The following is a 15,021-nucleotide window of genomic DNA, read 5'->3' on the forward strand; positions in this document are numbered from 1 at the left end:
AAAAAAAAGAAGAAGAAGATGTGGTCCATATATACAATGGAATATTACTCAGCTATCAAAAAGAACGATTTCTCAACATTTGCTGCAACATGGACGGTACTGGGAGGAGATAATGCTAAGTGAAATAAGTCAAGCAGAGAAAGACAATTATCATATGGTTTCTCTCATGTATGGAACATAAGAACTAGGAAGATCAGTAGGGGAAGAAAGGGATAAAGAAAGGAGGGTAATCAGAAGGGGGAATGAAGCATGAGAGACTATGGACTCTGAGAAACAAACTGAGGGCTTCAGAGGGGAGGGGAGTGGGGGAATGGGATAGGCTGGTGATGGGTAGTAAGGAAGGCACGTATTGCATGGTGCCCTGGGTGTAATACGCAACTAATGAATCATGTAACTTTACATCAAAAACCAGGGATGTACTGTATGGTGACTAACATAATATAATAAAAAAATTAAAAAATACTTATTTCAAATCAATTAATTAACATGGTGTATTATTAGTTTCAGAGGTAGAGTTTAGTGATTCATCAGTTTCATATAACACCCAGGGCTCATTCCATCAAGTGCCCTCCTGAATGTCCATCACTCAGTTACCACATCCCCTCACCCACCTCCCCTCCAGCAACCCTCAGTTTGTTTCCTATGACTAAGAGTCTCTTATGGTTTGTCTCCCTCTCTGATTTCATCTTATTTTTCCTTCCATTCTCCTATGTTCATCTATGTTGTTTCTAAACTTCCATATATGAGTGAAATCATGTACTTATTTCTCTTTTTTCACTTAGCATAATACCCTCTACTTCCATCCACATCATTGCAAATGGCAAGATTACAACATCACATTTTATCTTTGTATTCTCTTTTCCTGTATGTGCAATGTGTTATATTCCTCTTTAAGGAGACAGTGTTTCATAATCATGTATTAATTAGGATACTCTGAGCTATAAAGAAAAAAAATTCAAATGAAAGTAGTTTAAACATTGATAAAACTTTACTACCCAACATAAAGAAGGGTGAGAGGGTAGGAGCTTCCAGATGATTTATTCCAATGGTGCAAGGTGTCCGTAGGGACATAGATGTCCCCATAGCTTCCCTTGGCCATTTGCAGCTTGCTGGCATTCATCCAAGACATGTTCCCTCATAATATCAAGATGGTTGCTATAATGCCAGCCCTCAAATTTTCATACAAGTATGTCAAGAAGAAAACAAGTTTCTCCTCAACTATCTTTTTAAAAGAAAGCAAAACCTTTTATAGAAACCTCCAATGGATTTCCCCTTTGTGCCTCATGGGTCAGGGCTGCATCACATGGCCTTGCTTAAGTCAGGCCTGTCAGAAGGAATAGAAATGTCTCTATCAGCTTGGACTGATCAATATTCATTCCTTGGGCCTCACCTGGAGCCACCTTCCTTGAGCACATAAGAAGATTAACATGAAAAAAAATCAGGAATTTCCCATTAAGGATGAAGGAAACAGACTTGGGAGGTTAGATGTGCAATCAAGAATGTCTTCTGTAATTCACATTTGTATCTCAAACTCCAGCAGACCACCATCCACTTAGTAGGTCTTTTGAAATAGTTGTGGCAAGACAACCCCATTATTTCTTGTACTTCTAACTGCCTACTCACTAACTCCACTTGGATTGCCATCAAAGTACCAAGAACTAGGAAAGAGCACAGGTTCTTCCTCACAACTTTTAGAAGGAACCAACCCTACAGAAACCTGGATCCCAGACTTCCAGCCTCCAGAGCTGTGAGACAATAAATGTCTGTTGTTTAAGCCACTGGCCTGTGGTACACTGTTGCAGCAGGCCTAGCAAACTGACATACTTTCCACTGTCTACTAGGTAAAATCCCTGTTTCTTATCATGGCGTACGAGGTCATCCAAGACCCAGTTCTGACCTGTTTTCGAGCATCTTCCACCAGTCTGTTCTCTAGAGAGAGCTTATATAGGATCTAGACCCTTCTCAGGGGTTCTGGAATATGACTTTGGGTGTTGAGTGTATTCCTTCATTTCTGGTCACATCACATTCTCCCTTTGAGAGTCAGCTCAACTGTCATCTTTTTGGAGAGCCCTCAGCAATCCTGTCTCCCAGAGGGAGTTTCCTCTCTTCTATTTTCCCTCTACATTGTGTGCAAGCCTTCACTGAAACACTATTTCCATTGGATTACTTTTGTCTTTGTTTTATGACTGTGTCTCTCTGTCTAGATTGAGAGGACATTCAGAGAGGAAATGGCTTCCTACTCCCTTATTTCCTTTTAGTGTCAAGCTCAGGGAGGTGGCTTAATGAGACCCATCAATCCTTGCTAGGATGTTACTAAGCAGCTGAGGAATTGAGTATGGCCCAGTGGAAAGTGGCTGGACTAGGGGTAGTAAGAACTCTGCTGCTTACTTACTGGATTATCTTGGGCAGATTCCTTAACAATCCTGGGTCTCTGCATTCCTCCTTCAAAGTGAAGTGTTTGGTCAGATACCCTCTAAGGAGTCATTAATGATGTCCCATGGGAATCTCCTCCCAAAGATTCTTTTGTGAGATTCTCAAAGGAAGACAAACTGAAATTGTAAATATCGAATGAAAGAATTTCAGGCAGATTTAAGTCAAAGAGCAGTGTTTCCTAGCTGAAGGGTCTGCTCAAGTCTCCCACTTGTCCCCAAGGAGCTAGCCCTTCTTTTGCCTCCTGGCAAGTTTGACTGTAACCCAAGGCCACAATGGCTGGGAATTAAGTTATAGTTTTAGTTTTTAAATGGATGGTCATTAACTTGTGGTAACTAGACTCTTTAGGACCACCTTCCCTTTTTCTGGCTGGGATTTCAGGGGCAGTTAAAAGGAGACTGCTTGAGGAAATGGAGTAGCTTCCAAGGACTTACTGGCAAAACCAGAATGGGAAAGCCCCCTAGGGCAGAAGGTGGAGCTTCCAACTGCACTCAGGTCCCTCCTCCTCCTTTCTCAGCTCCTGAAATCTCTCCTGGAGCAATCAAAGGCTCATTTGAAGAGACAGAGGATCTCCCCAGTGTGGAGCCACCTGAGCTGTGGGTCTCTAGTGGAGAAACAGGTTTGGACTGCTGGTGAGCTTAATTTTATTACAGAAAAAGACAAAAATCTTTTTTTTTTTTTCTCTTGCAATGGCACCAGTTGTGTTAGTTACTGATTAGTTCTCACATGGGAAATTCTCTGCTGGTTTTGCCCTTTGTGAAAGCTCCCTTCACTTCAACACTATTCTTTGAGAGATCCCTATCTTGACAGCCTGGAGCAGTTGTAGAAAATGTTCCCATGGTCTTTGTAACTAATTTGTCTGAGATATTTTTATAATATTTGATTCACAACTTGTTAGCTTGTACAAATTGCTAGGCTTCTATGGTTCATGGTGGTTTTGCTATAAAATGGGTATAATGGTGTGTTATTACCTCTTACGTTTTATTTCTAACAAAACCATTCATTTATGTCATGTAAAGTCTTCAAGTCAATGTGTTACCCCCACTTTTAAGATCGACAAATTGACTTCAGAAGAGGAGAAAAAATCCTATTGAACTCTCAATGTCGTAGATATGGTAGGGACAGCCTTGGGTTCTTCAAAGGCTCTAGTATGAATAATAATTCTTGTGACATTTCTTTCTCAGCCATATTGCGTCTTTCCCCTTTATATTTGGAATTTTATCCCCCCCAATCTCACTCCCCCCCCAGGGAAGCTGATGTTACCATGTCCATCTACCAGATAAGAGAATTGTAACTGGAGGAGAGCAGTGGTCCCAAGATCACCCAACAGCAAGAAGCAGAGTCAATACCTAGAATTAGATCTTCCTATTGCAGGGCTCTTCCCACCACAGAGATTAGTCATGTCTTGGAGTTATTTAATGCTTTACCTTAACCCAGAGTGAAAAAGCATATTAGGTGCCTGTTATAAACCAGGCTTTCTGATGAATGTTGTTTAATTCCCAATCCCTGTCTGGAAGAAGCTCACAAGTGAGTAGTCAAGATAAGATTCCTGCATTAATAGACCCACAGCAAAGCCGAATGTAGATGGCTCAGATCATGGAGGGCATTTGAATGTGTAGCTAAGGAGTTTGGAATTTACTGGTAGGCCATGGGGAACCACAGAAAGTCTTTGTTGAGTGTCCTGTGTTCAATAAGCTCTTCTTAAACACAACACAGCACAACACAACACAACACAAGAACAGCAAGAACAACAACAACAACATGGGAAGAATTTAGAGCAAGAATTCGCATCTCTACTGGAAGAAAAATGGAGGAGGACAAGCAAGATGCAAGGGTCTGTTCAAGTCACAATGAGTGAGAGAGAACTGGGACTCCCAACCAGGTCACAGGCATCCCCTCCCATGTTCTTTCCTTAATTTCTATTGTGGAGACACGGTAGAAGTTGGGTGGGTAAGAAGACCTGGTGGACCACAGAGGTTGCCTTAGCCTTCTTCTCTCTAGCCTCTTCTTCTCTGGGCCACCACATTCAAGTCTTCTGGCTCTCAGGGGCGATTTTAACATGCCTCTTTTCTGTCTGATCCTTTGAGAGTTGCCCTATCCATGTGACTTGTTTGGGTGGTTAGCAGACCTGATACATATAGTGTCTTGAAATGGCCTGGCATTCTGGGCTTTGCTTTCTCATCCCCTATTGTCACCATGTGAGCATGTCCAGGTTAGTCCAGAGTGAAATACCACCGCAAAGCTGAAAGTCAGAGACAGTTGGTACAGGGTAGGGGGAGAACTGGGACTGTCATTGCAACTCAACACCGTTCAGCTATCCCCTCACTTACTTTTCACACAGCACCATGCTCTTTCTCTGTGGCACCTATGCTGAATCCCATCCATGTCATCTAGGGCTGCATGAATGAGTTGACAAACCCCTTGATCCTAGTTGTCCCTCCTTTAAGTGTAGCCCTAATATCACCTCTTTCAGGAGACACTGAACACTTCTAAATCATACTAGTGTCCCCCCCACCCCGGGTACCTAGAGTACGTAAAAATGAGAACTCGGATTAATACACTGTCTTTTGACAGACTATTTTATTTGAATGTCTCCTTCAAGCAAACATATAGCAGACAGGATTCTGGGGAACAGGCAGAGAGAGTGGGGGATCCCAAGTAGCCAGAAACTCCTAAGGTAAAGAAGAATCCCCACAGACACCTAGAACCTCTCCAAAGTTGGCTCCTTAGAAACTCTAGGAAAAGCTCTTATCCAGACAGGCAGCATGGAGATCAGGCCCAGAAACCTCATGCCAGGGCAGAGGAAGAGAGATGCAATTGTGGGTAGATATTTGGTGAATGGGAACTTGAATTTGTGGGCACCAGGGCACTGTAGCATTGTCAAACAATGATACAGGTAACTCTCTTTTACTGGTTACCTGCTTTGTGCCTTCCCAGTAGATGCTATAATTCCCATTCAACAGAAGAGAAAACAGAACTAGGAAAGGGAGTGATTTACCCAAGATCAAACAGCTTGTAAGCTGAAGAAATACAATTTGAAACCAGGCCTGCTTAGCCCAGAGCCCAGCACTTTCCTGCTCTGCCTATTCCAAGCTGTATCAGTAGTACCATTGCCATTTCCAGCTGTGAAACTACCTCATCTAATTAGACTAGGCTCTCCCCCATGGGGCCAAACCAGGGTGGGAAAGGTAGTTGTGGGGAAGGGTCCTCAGAGAACTTGTCTGTAGTCCCACAGAGAGAAGTGCACCTGGTTCCTCATGTCCCACTTTCTACATCTCCCACATGTCCTGGTTGGCTGGAGCATTGGCTGCTGGGACACAGTGGTGCTTACTGGGGAGGAAGGAACAGAGATTCTAGCTCTGCCTCTGCTGTATGACTCTAAGCAAGTCACAAAATTGCTTGGTTAGAGTTACTTTGACTCTACAATGAGGGATTTGTCCAAAAATCAGTTCAAAATACAACGATTTGGCATCTACTAGGGCTGGTGGATGAATCAGAGTAAAGAGATACAGAGAAGGGTGAGTCCCAGCCTCCAAGGAGCACAAAAACCATGCCCAGGTTCCTTTGACACAAGTCAAGCTCTAGTGAGAGTTATGGCAGAGGTGTGGTCAAACTGTGGGGGCCACAAAGAGGGAGAGACCTGTGGGGAAGGCCGGAGGGCAAGGTTGCACCGGGGAGTGGACAGACAGGAAGCTTCAGAAATGAGTGTATTTGTTTTGTTTTGTTTTGTTTTGTTTTTAAGGGGGATTATAAGGGTCTCATTTCATGTAAGTATGTTTAGTGACTGTCAAGGTGCCCATGACTTTGCGGGTCTTGACGCATGTTTACTGACTAATCAAAGAAAGGAGGGTGAATAAATGAATGGCCATTTTGGTTACAGACATGATAGTTTCCATTGTTTATAGGCTCAGCAGGGCAACAAAAAAAATAGTTTTTTGGTGTTTTATAACCTGGCCAAGCAGTCTGCCATACATGGAAAAACACCATACTCTCTTTCTCTCTCTTTTTGAGTCTAAGAACAATGCTTATTATAAACATTTGGAATGTGGGGGAAATTATAATGGTGTGACTAATCTTGTTACCCAAAGATGATCGTGTTAACATTTGGTATTTGTTTTCCCCATCCTTTCCCGGTGCTTACGCGTGCGCGCACACACGCACACACACACTCTCTCTCTAACACTTTTTTTTTTTTTAAATCCATACATAGAACATAAGTATGTTCAGACAGGAAACAAAATGAAAGAATGTAGATTGAGTAGTGTCCCGTGACTTTTTATATGAAAATGGAACCCACGGTAAAATCACAAGTGGTGTCATCTGGCATTTTAGGCTAATACTCAAAATACGAAAATCATTTCCTTTTAACCTAATATACCCTTTATCTTCTTTGCAAAACAATGATGATATTAGTGGAAATGATAGTAATCACCACTCATTAACCACCTCTCATCACATGCCAGGCAGTGTGCGAATTACTTCACACTTTTTAAAAAAGATTTATTTAGGGGCGCCTGGGTGGCTCAGTCGTTAAGTGTCTGCCTTCGGCTCAGGGCATGGTCCCGGCGTTCTGGGATCCAGCCCCACGTCGGGCTTGTCTGCTGGGAGCCTGCTTCTTCCTCTCCCACTCCCCCTGCTTGTGTTCCCTCTCTGGCTGGCTCTTTCTCTGTGTCAAATAAATAAAATCTTAAAAAAAAAATTATTTATTTATTTATTTATTTATTTATTTATTTATTTATTTATTTTCTCCTTATTTGACACAGAGAGAGAGCACACAAGCAGGGGGAGAGGGAGAAGCAGACTCCCCGCTCAGCAGGGAGCCCATTGCAGGGCTCAATCCCAGGACCCTGGGATCATGACCTGAGTTACAGGCAGATGCTTAACTGACTGAGCCACCCAGGAGCCTTGTACTCCATATTTTTTAAACCTTTTTTAATATTATCACAATTTTGCAAGTTGGGTAATGCTGTCTGCATTTTAAAGAGAAGGTTTAGAAGTTTGCCAGATTTACCCAACTGGGAACCCAGGCTTGTCCAACTCAAAGCCAAATGCTTGAAGAGCCTTCAAGGATGACAGAAGTGGTGTTCCAGAAGTCTCTACACAGGACTGAGCAGCAGACTTTGAAATCTCATAGGATCCTTCTGTGAGTTTGCTGTGGAGACTATAATAGAGCTGGCAGTGGGCTGTTCCAGCCAGGTGTTGGCTGCTGTGCCTGTTAAAGTCCCTGGGCTTACCTCTCTGACAACATTGACTATCTGAGTTGCTGCAAAGTGTCCTGGTCAACAGTCTCTCTGATCTCCTTGCCAATAGCCTGCATCAATTGCCAGCCATGTAAGTGACCCATCTTGGATCTGCAACTCAGGCAAGATTTTAGATCAGTACAGATCAGCTATCAACTGACTGCAATCACTCAGAGAATGAAAAACTCAATGGGAGAATGACCAGGTGCACCCAGTCAACTCAGAGGACCATGAAATATAATAATAAGTTGCACTTTTATTTGGGGGATATTTTGTTACATAATATCATAGCCCACATAATCATAGCGGTGACATTGAGTTGGGTAGAAATTCAGACCTAAAGGAAGTTTTCCAGGAAATTTTTTCCAGTAAGTGGACTTTTGGCTTTAAAATAAATTCATGTGGGAAAGGTTGTTTTTGACTGTTATAAAACCGGTCACTTCCATTAAATGTTGGCAGTGAGGGATTTTTCTGTATCTATATTGGCAAGAGGCTCTGTGTAGACAGACATTTCAATAGATTAAGGTTTAGCAAAACCATTAGTGTATTTAAAAAAGGGAAAAATATGGTATTCAGAGCCAAATAACTTATAAAGATTCCTGAAAAAAAAAAGTGAAAAAATATTTATAAATTTTTTTGAGAGTAGATTAGGCTACTGAGTAACTCCAATACAGCGTTTTAACAGGCAGACCTTGTTGGTCTATTCTAAGTTTCTTATATGGTAACATTCTAGGCCAGTAGTTTGAGAGGAGGTAGATTTGCATTCTTGAACTAATTTGCACTTGGCTGTGATATATTACCCTTTTAAAGAACCATGATCAAGCAGCCTAATGTCTTAACTAGGGTTTGTATGGATACTCTTTACTGAGTTTCTGTGTGTGTGTGTTTTTAAATTTTTTTTTCAGGTTCCGATAGTAATTTATTGACTCCATGAAGGAATTTGCAAGTTTGTTTTTATGATCTGGAATATTTTAAACAGTCTTTTAAGGCTTGTTATAATCCTCTTGTGAAACTCAGCCTAGAGGGGTGTGTGTGTGTGGTGTGTGTGTGTCAGGGGAGGCACGAAGGAGGAGTCGATGATGACTTCTAGAATTCTAGCTTACACATTTTTTGAACAGTCTCATTGCCTAAAATAGGGAGCTCTGGGAGAAGGTCTGGATTGAGTGAAAATCTCATGATTTTCATTTTAGAGAAATGTTGATTTTCAGATTTTGACTGGGGAGGAGTCTTGGTGATACACTTGCCAAAAAGGATGACTAGGAATCGTGTCTAGAAACTATATCACTTTCCTAGGGCTGCTCTAACAAAGTACCACACACTAGGTGGCTTGAACAACAGATGTTTATTATCTCATCGCTCTGGAGGTTAGCAGTCTGAGTTCAGGGTGTTGGCTGAGTTGGTTCATTCGGACAGCTCTAAGGGAGAATCTTTTCCAGACTCTTCTCTAGGCTTCTGGTAGTTCCTGGGCTTGTAGCACCATAAATCCTGTCTTCCTATGTCAGTCTTCCTGTGTGTGTCTGCTTTCAAATTTCTCCTTCTTATGAGGACACCACTTATATTGGATTAGAACTCATTCTAATGACCTCATTTTAATTATATTACTTCTATAAAGACCCTTCCTCCAAATGAACTCATTTTCTGGGGTGCTGGGGTTTAGGACTTCAACATACGAATTTTGGAGGGAGGAGTACAATTCAATCCGTAACAAATATCAAGCATGCTGTTTTAACTTAGATTTTATGTTTATTTGAGGGTAGTTTATGGGGTGAGGTTAATAAAGATCAAAGGAGGTAATGTACTCCCTCTTAACCATTCCTGTTGCTGACACTAATTTGCTCGCTATGTATGAGTTTGAGATGACTTCAAGAAATTCAAAAGGACATTTTAGATTTTATATATTTTTGTGTTCACATAAGACCACATATCGGATAGCTCCATTTATATTAAAAGTTCTGAATAGGCAAATCCATGGAGACAGATTAGTGGTTGTCTAGGACTGGGACTGCGGGTGGGATGTGGACTCACTGTAAATGAGTACAGGATTTCTTCTTGGGGTGACCAAAATATTCTAAAATTTGATTATGGTGATTGACACACACAAAACTGGATATTCTAAGAAGCATTGAGTGGTAACTCTAAATGAGTGAATTGTATGGTTTCTGAATCACATCTCTATAAAGCTGTTTAAAAAAAGGCAAATGTTAAGTTAGCAGTTGGATGTAAGGATGTTTGGGTGAATTTCATAGTCATAAGATTTTCAGTTACGAGATTCTAAGACCCTACCTTCTTTTACCTCTGTGGATCTGCTTTATTCCTTGTAAAATGAGGATACTGGAGTCTCTAATAGATGATCCCTCTATGATTCAACTACAAGCATCCCCTGATATCCTTCTTTTACCTACGGATGAGCAGACTAGACTAGAGCAGACTAGTTTAGAGCAGGGACTTCGGAGCAACTGATCTCAGCTTGCATCCAGCTCTTCCACCTGCTAACTCTGCAACTTGGGGCAGATGACTGAACCTCTCTGAAGTGTGATCTCCAAGTAGGGCTACGGACTGGGAATAGTATAGTAATTCTCTCCTCATGGGGCTATCAAGAGGGTTTAATGTGATAATATTCTAAGGGGCTTAACAAGCATCTGGCACATGGTCAGTCAATAAAAGGCAGTAGACAGCTATTATTATCAGCATGAATTTCCTAGGATCAAGACTAATGACTCTATCAAAATGGGCCAGATGATTCGTTTTTTTGGCAGGAGTTGAGTTGTCCTTTCATGTTTGATGCTCTATCAGTTACACATCCTACACAATTTTTAATTTTTAAATAATTTGACACAGTAACATCTGTGTTAGTCCAGAACATATTTTTCCTCACACTCCTCCCGCAGTCTGGGAAGATCTTTTGTTATCAAATAATCAGTTTGCCTCTGTTTTCAAGAGGCACCAAATGTCGTGTAGTATGTAACACATTTGTGATCATTAATAAAAATCTTGATGGATGCAAATATATCTATTTACTATTTATTGAGCACCTATTTTGTTCAAAGCAATATGCCAAGCACAGAGAGGGGTGTGGAGATGAGCAATATAAGGGTGCCACTCTCATGAATCCCATGGTTTAGTGGGGAAGATACTCCCATGTATCCAGTGATGCATCAGGTATTTTCTGAGCTCACGAGGGGGATGGAAAGATATACCTGTGATTAGTAGATATATGAACCAAGCGCTGATGACACTGGAAGCAGGGAGTGATTAACTCAATGTGGAGATGACATGCATGCCAGATGGTGAGGGGGAAGAGGGGCATTCTGGACTGAAATTGGGGAACACAGTGAACTTCTCACTATTCTGCAAATAAGTCTTGCCCATTTATGACTTGTATTTGCAATTCAGAGACCGGGGCAGGAGTCGCGTCTAGGTAGAGGTGCTTCTGAAATGCAGAGCAGGATTTGGAGATTTAGTGCAGGGACTGGGGAGGATGAACACAGGGAGGGGTTGGGCTTGGGTTATAAAAAGCCTTCATGCTAAGAGAAGACAATAAAAATTCTTAAAGGGGAAAGACAAGCCCAGAATTATGCATCAGAATAAACGTGTGTATATGCGTGTGCGCGTGTGTATGTGCTGGAACTATAACACACAGGCTGCCTTTTTCCTACTTTTTTACCTGGTGTTTTCAACCCCAAATTTTGTATGCATTGATCAAGAAATTGCTTTTTGTTTTTCAGTATTTGAGCAACAGCAGACAGCGTGTAGTTTCAACATCAAGTTCACCGCTGACTCATTTGTCTCTCAGCAACTGAGACTTTTCATTGTCAATAACATTAATTACACCTATCATTCATTCTAAAATGACCTTTATTATTTTCCCCTCCTTATAACATTCTCTCTACACAGGCTTGCATTTGGGTGGCTGGAAACTAGTGACTACAGCCCTGAGTTTTCACCGCCTGGCAAACAGAGCTCTGGAAGTACAGGTCAGACTTTTGGGCTTTCCTGTGGCTCTGCCTCCAACCCTATGTGCCCAGAACTGAATTGGTAAACTGTTCTCTGCTTTCAGGATGCAGAGAACTGTATTTGCTGTTTACCAACAAAGTCTTCATTTCAAAGGATTGGAGCAAGGTTTGTAGAAGAGAGCTAGAAGAAACAAACCTTTTGCTATCATTGAAACAGAACCTGGACCCTGGGGTCCAAAGACCCATATCTGAATCCCAGGTCTGCCACTTATTTGCTGGGTGACTTGAGCAAATCACTGTCCTGCTCTGAGTCTGAGCTTCCTCCTCCTTTACAAAATAAGGATGGTCATATGTACCTTATAGGCTGCCGAGCGTTGAACATGAGGTTCATATATAAAGCAGGCGTTCCAGACTCTGGCTCAAGGTTGCCCCTATGCTAGAAGTCCCAAGAGAAATCACAACTACAGACTTCCATCTTTTGCAGGCTTTAGGAAGTCATTGTGTAAAGGGAAAAATAGAGTAAAATCCACCTTTGAAGATTTAAATAGGACAGCTTATCTGGTTTTATGCCGACGTGAAGATTGCTTCTGGATAGTGGACAAGGTAAAGAAAAGAACAGGTAAATAAACCTATATTTGTACATTGCAATCATATTTATCATAGAACAACGTGTTCATGTCATTAGAAGTACATCAGAACCAAGAACCACTGAGAGGACGGGAATGGGCCCATACCCAGGGCCAGCTTCCTGTGTATGCATCCTGTGGGATTATGCAGAGTCTCCTGCTGGAAGGCTCAGGGCTCTGCTCTTACCATCTTAAAAATCCTAATTTTTGAACAAAGGGCCTCTAGATTTTATTTTTCTCTAGGCCCCACAAATTATGTAGTCAGTCCTGATCATATCTTTACATTATCACTTCCCTCACTCCTTCTCCATTCCATCTGGTATAGTTGAAGTCACAGAAGATAAATGTTTACATGGTATGTCACTGTAGCAGAATAACAATCATACGCAGTACTTAGTGCATTCTCAAATGCACCCAAGGAGATTGGTGTAATTGTCGCCACCGGATAGATGTATAATTTGCTCAAGGTCACACCATCAGTAAGGGTTCTGATCATGACTGGTATGTCTGTCTTCTCGTGCTACTATATCATGATGAATGAGGAAAGAAAAACCCAAAACCACGAAAAGTAATTCCTGTTCAAAAATAACACAGAATGGCAAATACCCCATTGGAGGATGTTTGGACTTAACTGATGTGCCAGCCCACCCTGGGCCCAGCAACGCATAATTTATTTACGTTTTCCCCAGTTACATGCTTGCTTCCTGACATAGAATCTGTGGAACTCTGCTCATCACTGTGGTCCCAGCGCACTGCTTGGCACGTAGAAGATGCTCAATAAATATTAGCTGGATGAATAATATGCCTGCCAAGTTCTTCACTCAGCATTTACTTGGACTTCTTTTTTGCAGGTTCATACCTTTGTCCTTCTCTTTTTGAAGACCTGTTCGACACGAGGGTGTTCTTTAGCAACTTAATGTCTGAAATATGAAGCAAAAAGCCCTGTGATCATAACAAACAAAAACTTTGATGACAACTCTTCATGTAAAACTGTGCTGTTTTATTATGTATTTTAATGCTGTTGGAACATTCCAGTTACCAATTTTTTTCTCCACTGCCTGGGAGTGCCTTGGAAAAGACCTTAGGAGGGAAGACCCCTCTTCTAGGTTGCTATATATATATATATATATGTTTTAGAATGACTTTATTGAGGTATAGTTGCCATACAAAAAGCTGCACATACTTAATTATACAACTGGATAGCCTGGAGATAAGTATCCACCCATGAAACTCCCATCACAGTCTATGCAATAAACATCTAGTCCCCCAAAGTATTTCCTCTTACCCTCTTTGTTACGATTATTTTTTTGTCATAGGAACACAACGTAAGATCTATCCTCTTAGCAAATGGTAAAGTACATAACACAGTATTGTTAACTATAGACGCTATTTTTTACCCAAGTTATCAGCGTCTCCCTACCCTGGCTGGGGACTAGTATACTCCCTCAGTGTCATTCTTCACTCATACCTTACTCTGCCCCTTGGACAGTGTGTCGCAAAGGGCTACTGATTCTTCCTCCTAAATTTCTCAATACCACCCTTCCTTGCCGTGACCTGCCACTTCTCCAGCTGGGATGTCACTTGTCTCCTTCCTGGACTGATCCAGTGTCTTTCTGGCAGGTCTTTTTGCCTCCTTACAGTGCGGCCACCATATGGCAGCTGCAGAGCCCTTGCCAACACAGGTCTCTAACTCAGCACCCTCTGCAGAAGAAAGGGATAAAGAAAGGGGGGGTAATCAGAAGGGGGAATGAAACATGAGAGACTATGGACTGTAAGAAACAAACTGAGGACTTCAGAGGGGAGGGGGTGGGGGAATGGGATAGACTGGTGATGGGTAGTAAGGAGGGCACGTTGCATGGTGCACTGGGTGTTATACGCAACTAATGGAGCATCGAACTTTACATCGGAATCCGGGGATGTACTGTATGGTGACTAACATAATATAATAAAAAAATCATTTAAATTAAAAAAAAAAGTCCTCCCTGGTTTCTCACTGCCTGCAGGAAGAGTTGACCCCACTTGGCCTAGCATTGGAGGTCCTCATCTTCTAGCTCCAAACTCACTTTCTTGTTGGTTCCCATGTATAAACCCAACTCTGGTAGCCTTACCCAGGTGCACTCTGGTACAGAATTTAGTGCTCAGGTGAGATCAATACAAGTAGGAGTGTGGGGAGGGAGCAGTTAAGCTGTGATGATGCAGGGCCCAACTGGGAGCACTGGTGGCCTCTGCTAACCTTACTGGGAGTACTATTGGTCTCTGATCGTCCCACTGGGAGCATTGGAGCTAAAAAGCTGCCAGAATTGTCCCTTGCTGGTCCAAAATAGCAGCCTTTATACCCCTGTCCCAGCCAGTCCTGGGGAGGGTGCTGCTCTTGAAATGCATGACCGTGGGCCAGGCAGCTCTCCAAAGCAGAGACTACCCCTAAGGAGATGACAGCTGGAAGTGTCTTTCCTCAGTACACCCCATAGCTGGGGCAACGAGTCCTTCCCTCCTAGAGGGAGGATTGGGCGTGCACCTCCACTTGTCCTTCACTTACCCTCCTTTTGCTCCACAGAACTTCTCCTTTTTTTGTGATTTCATGCCTTTGTCTTGTGTCTTCTGTTGGAAATGCCCTTTGCCTCCTGCTTTCTCCCTTTGATCTGAGACTTTCAGTTTCCCTTTGTGACTGATGTCAATTGCTGACTCCTCTGGAAGCCCCACTCACTCTCCCAGGCAGAGTCAGTTGGTATTTCATGCGCTCAATGAACGTTGCACACCTATACTGCCTGATAA

The 15,021-nt window shown here is 42.2% G+C and overlaps 1 protein-coding gene across 1 annotated transcript in view; it reads left to right on the top strand.

The window, feature by feature from the left end:
- LOC117804326 overlaps nucleotides 1-14,015 on the top strand; it is a 113,128-nt gene extending 99,113 nt beyond the window's left edge. Inside the window, exons 4-6 of the mRNA XM_034670967.1 lie at nucleotides 11,565-11,644; nucleotides 12,108-12,242; nucleotides 13,101-14,015. Coding sequence (XP_034526858.1) covers nucleotides 11,565-11,644; nucleotides 12,108-12,242; nucleotides 13,101-13,180 — 295 coding nt within the window. The 3' untranslated portion in view covers nucleotides 13,181-14,015. The remainder of the gene's footprint in view (nucleotides 1-11,564; nucleotides 11,645-12,107; nucleotides 12,243-13,100) is intronic.
- The last annotated feature ends 1,006 nt before the right edge of the window (nucleotides 14,016-15,021 follow it).

The sequence above is a fragment of the Ailuropoda melanoleuca genome, chromosome 11 (genome assembly GCF_002007445.2).
Source record: "Ailuropoda melanoleuca isolate Jingjing chromosome 11, ASM200744v2, whole genome shotgun sequence".
NCBI classification, from domain to species: domain Eukaryota; kingdom Metazoa; phylum Chordata; class Mammalia; order Carnivora; family Ursidae; genus Ailuropoda; species Ailuropoda melanoleuca.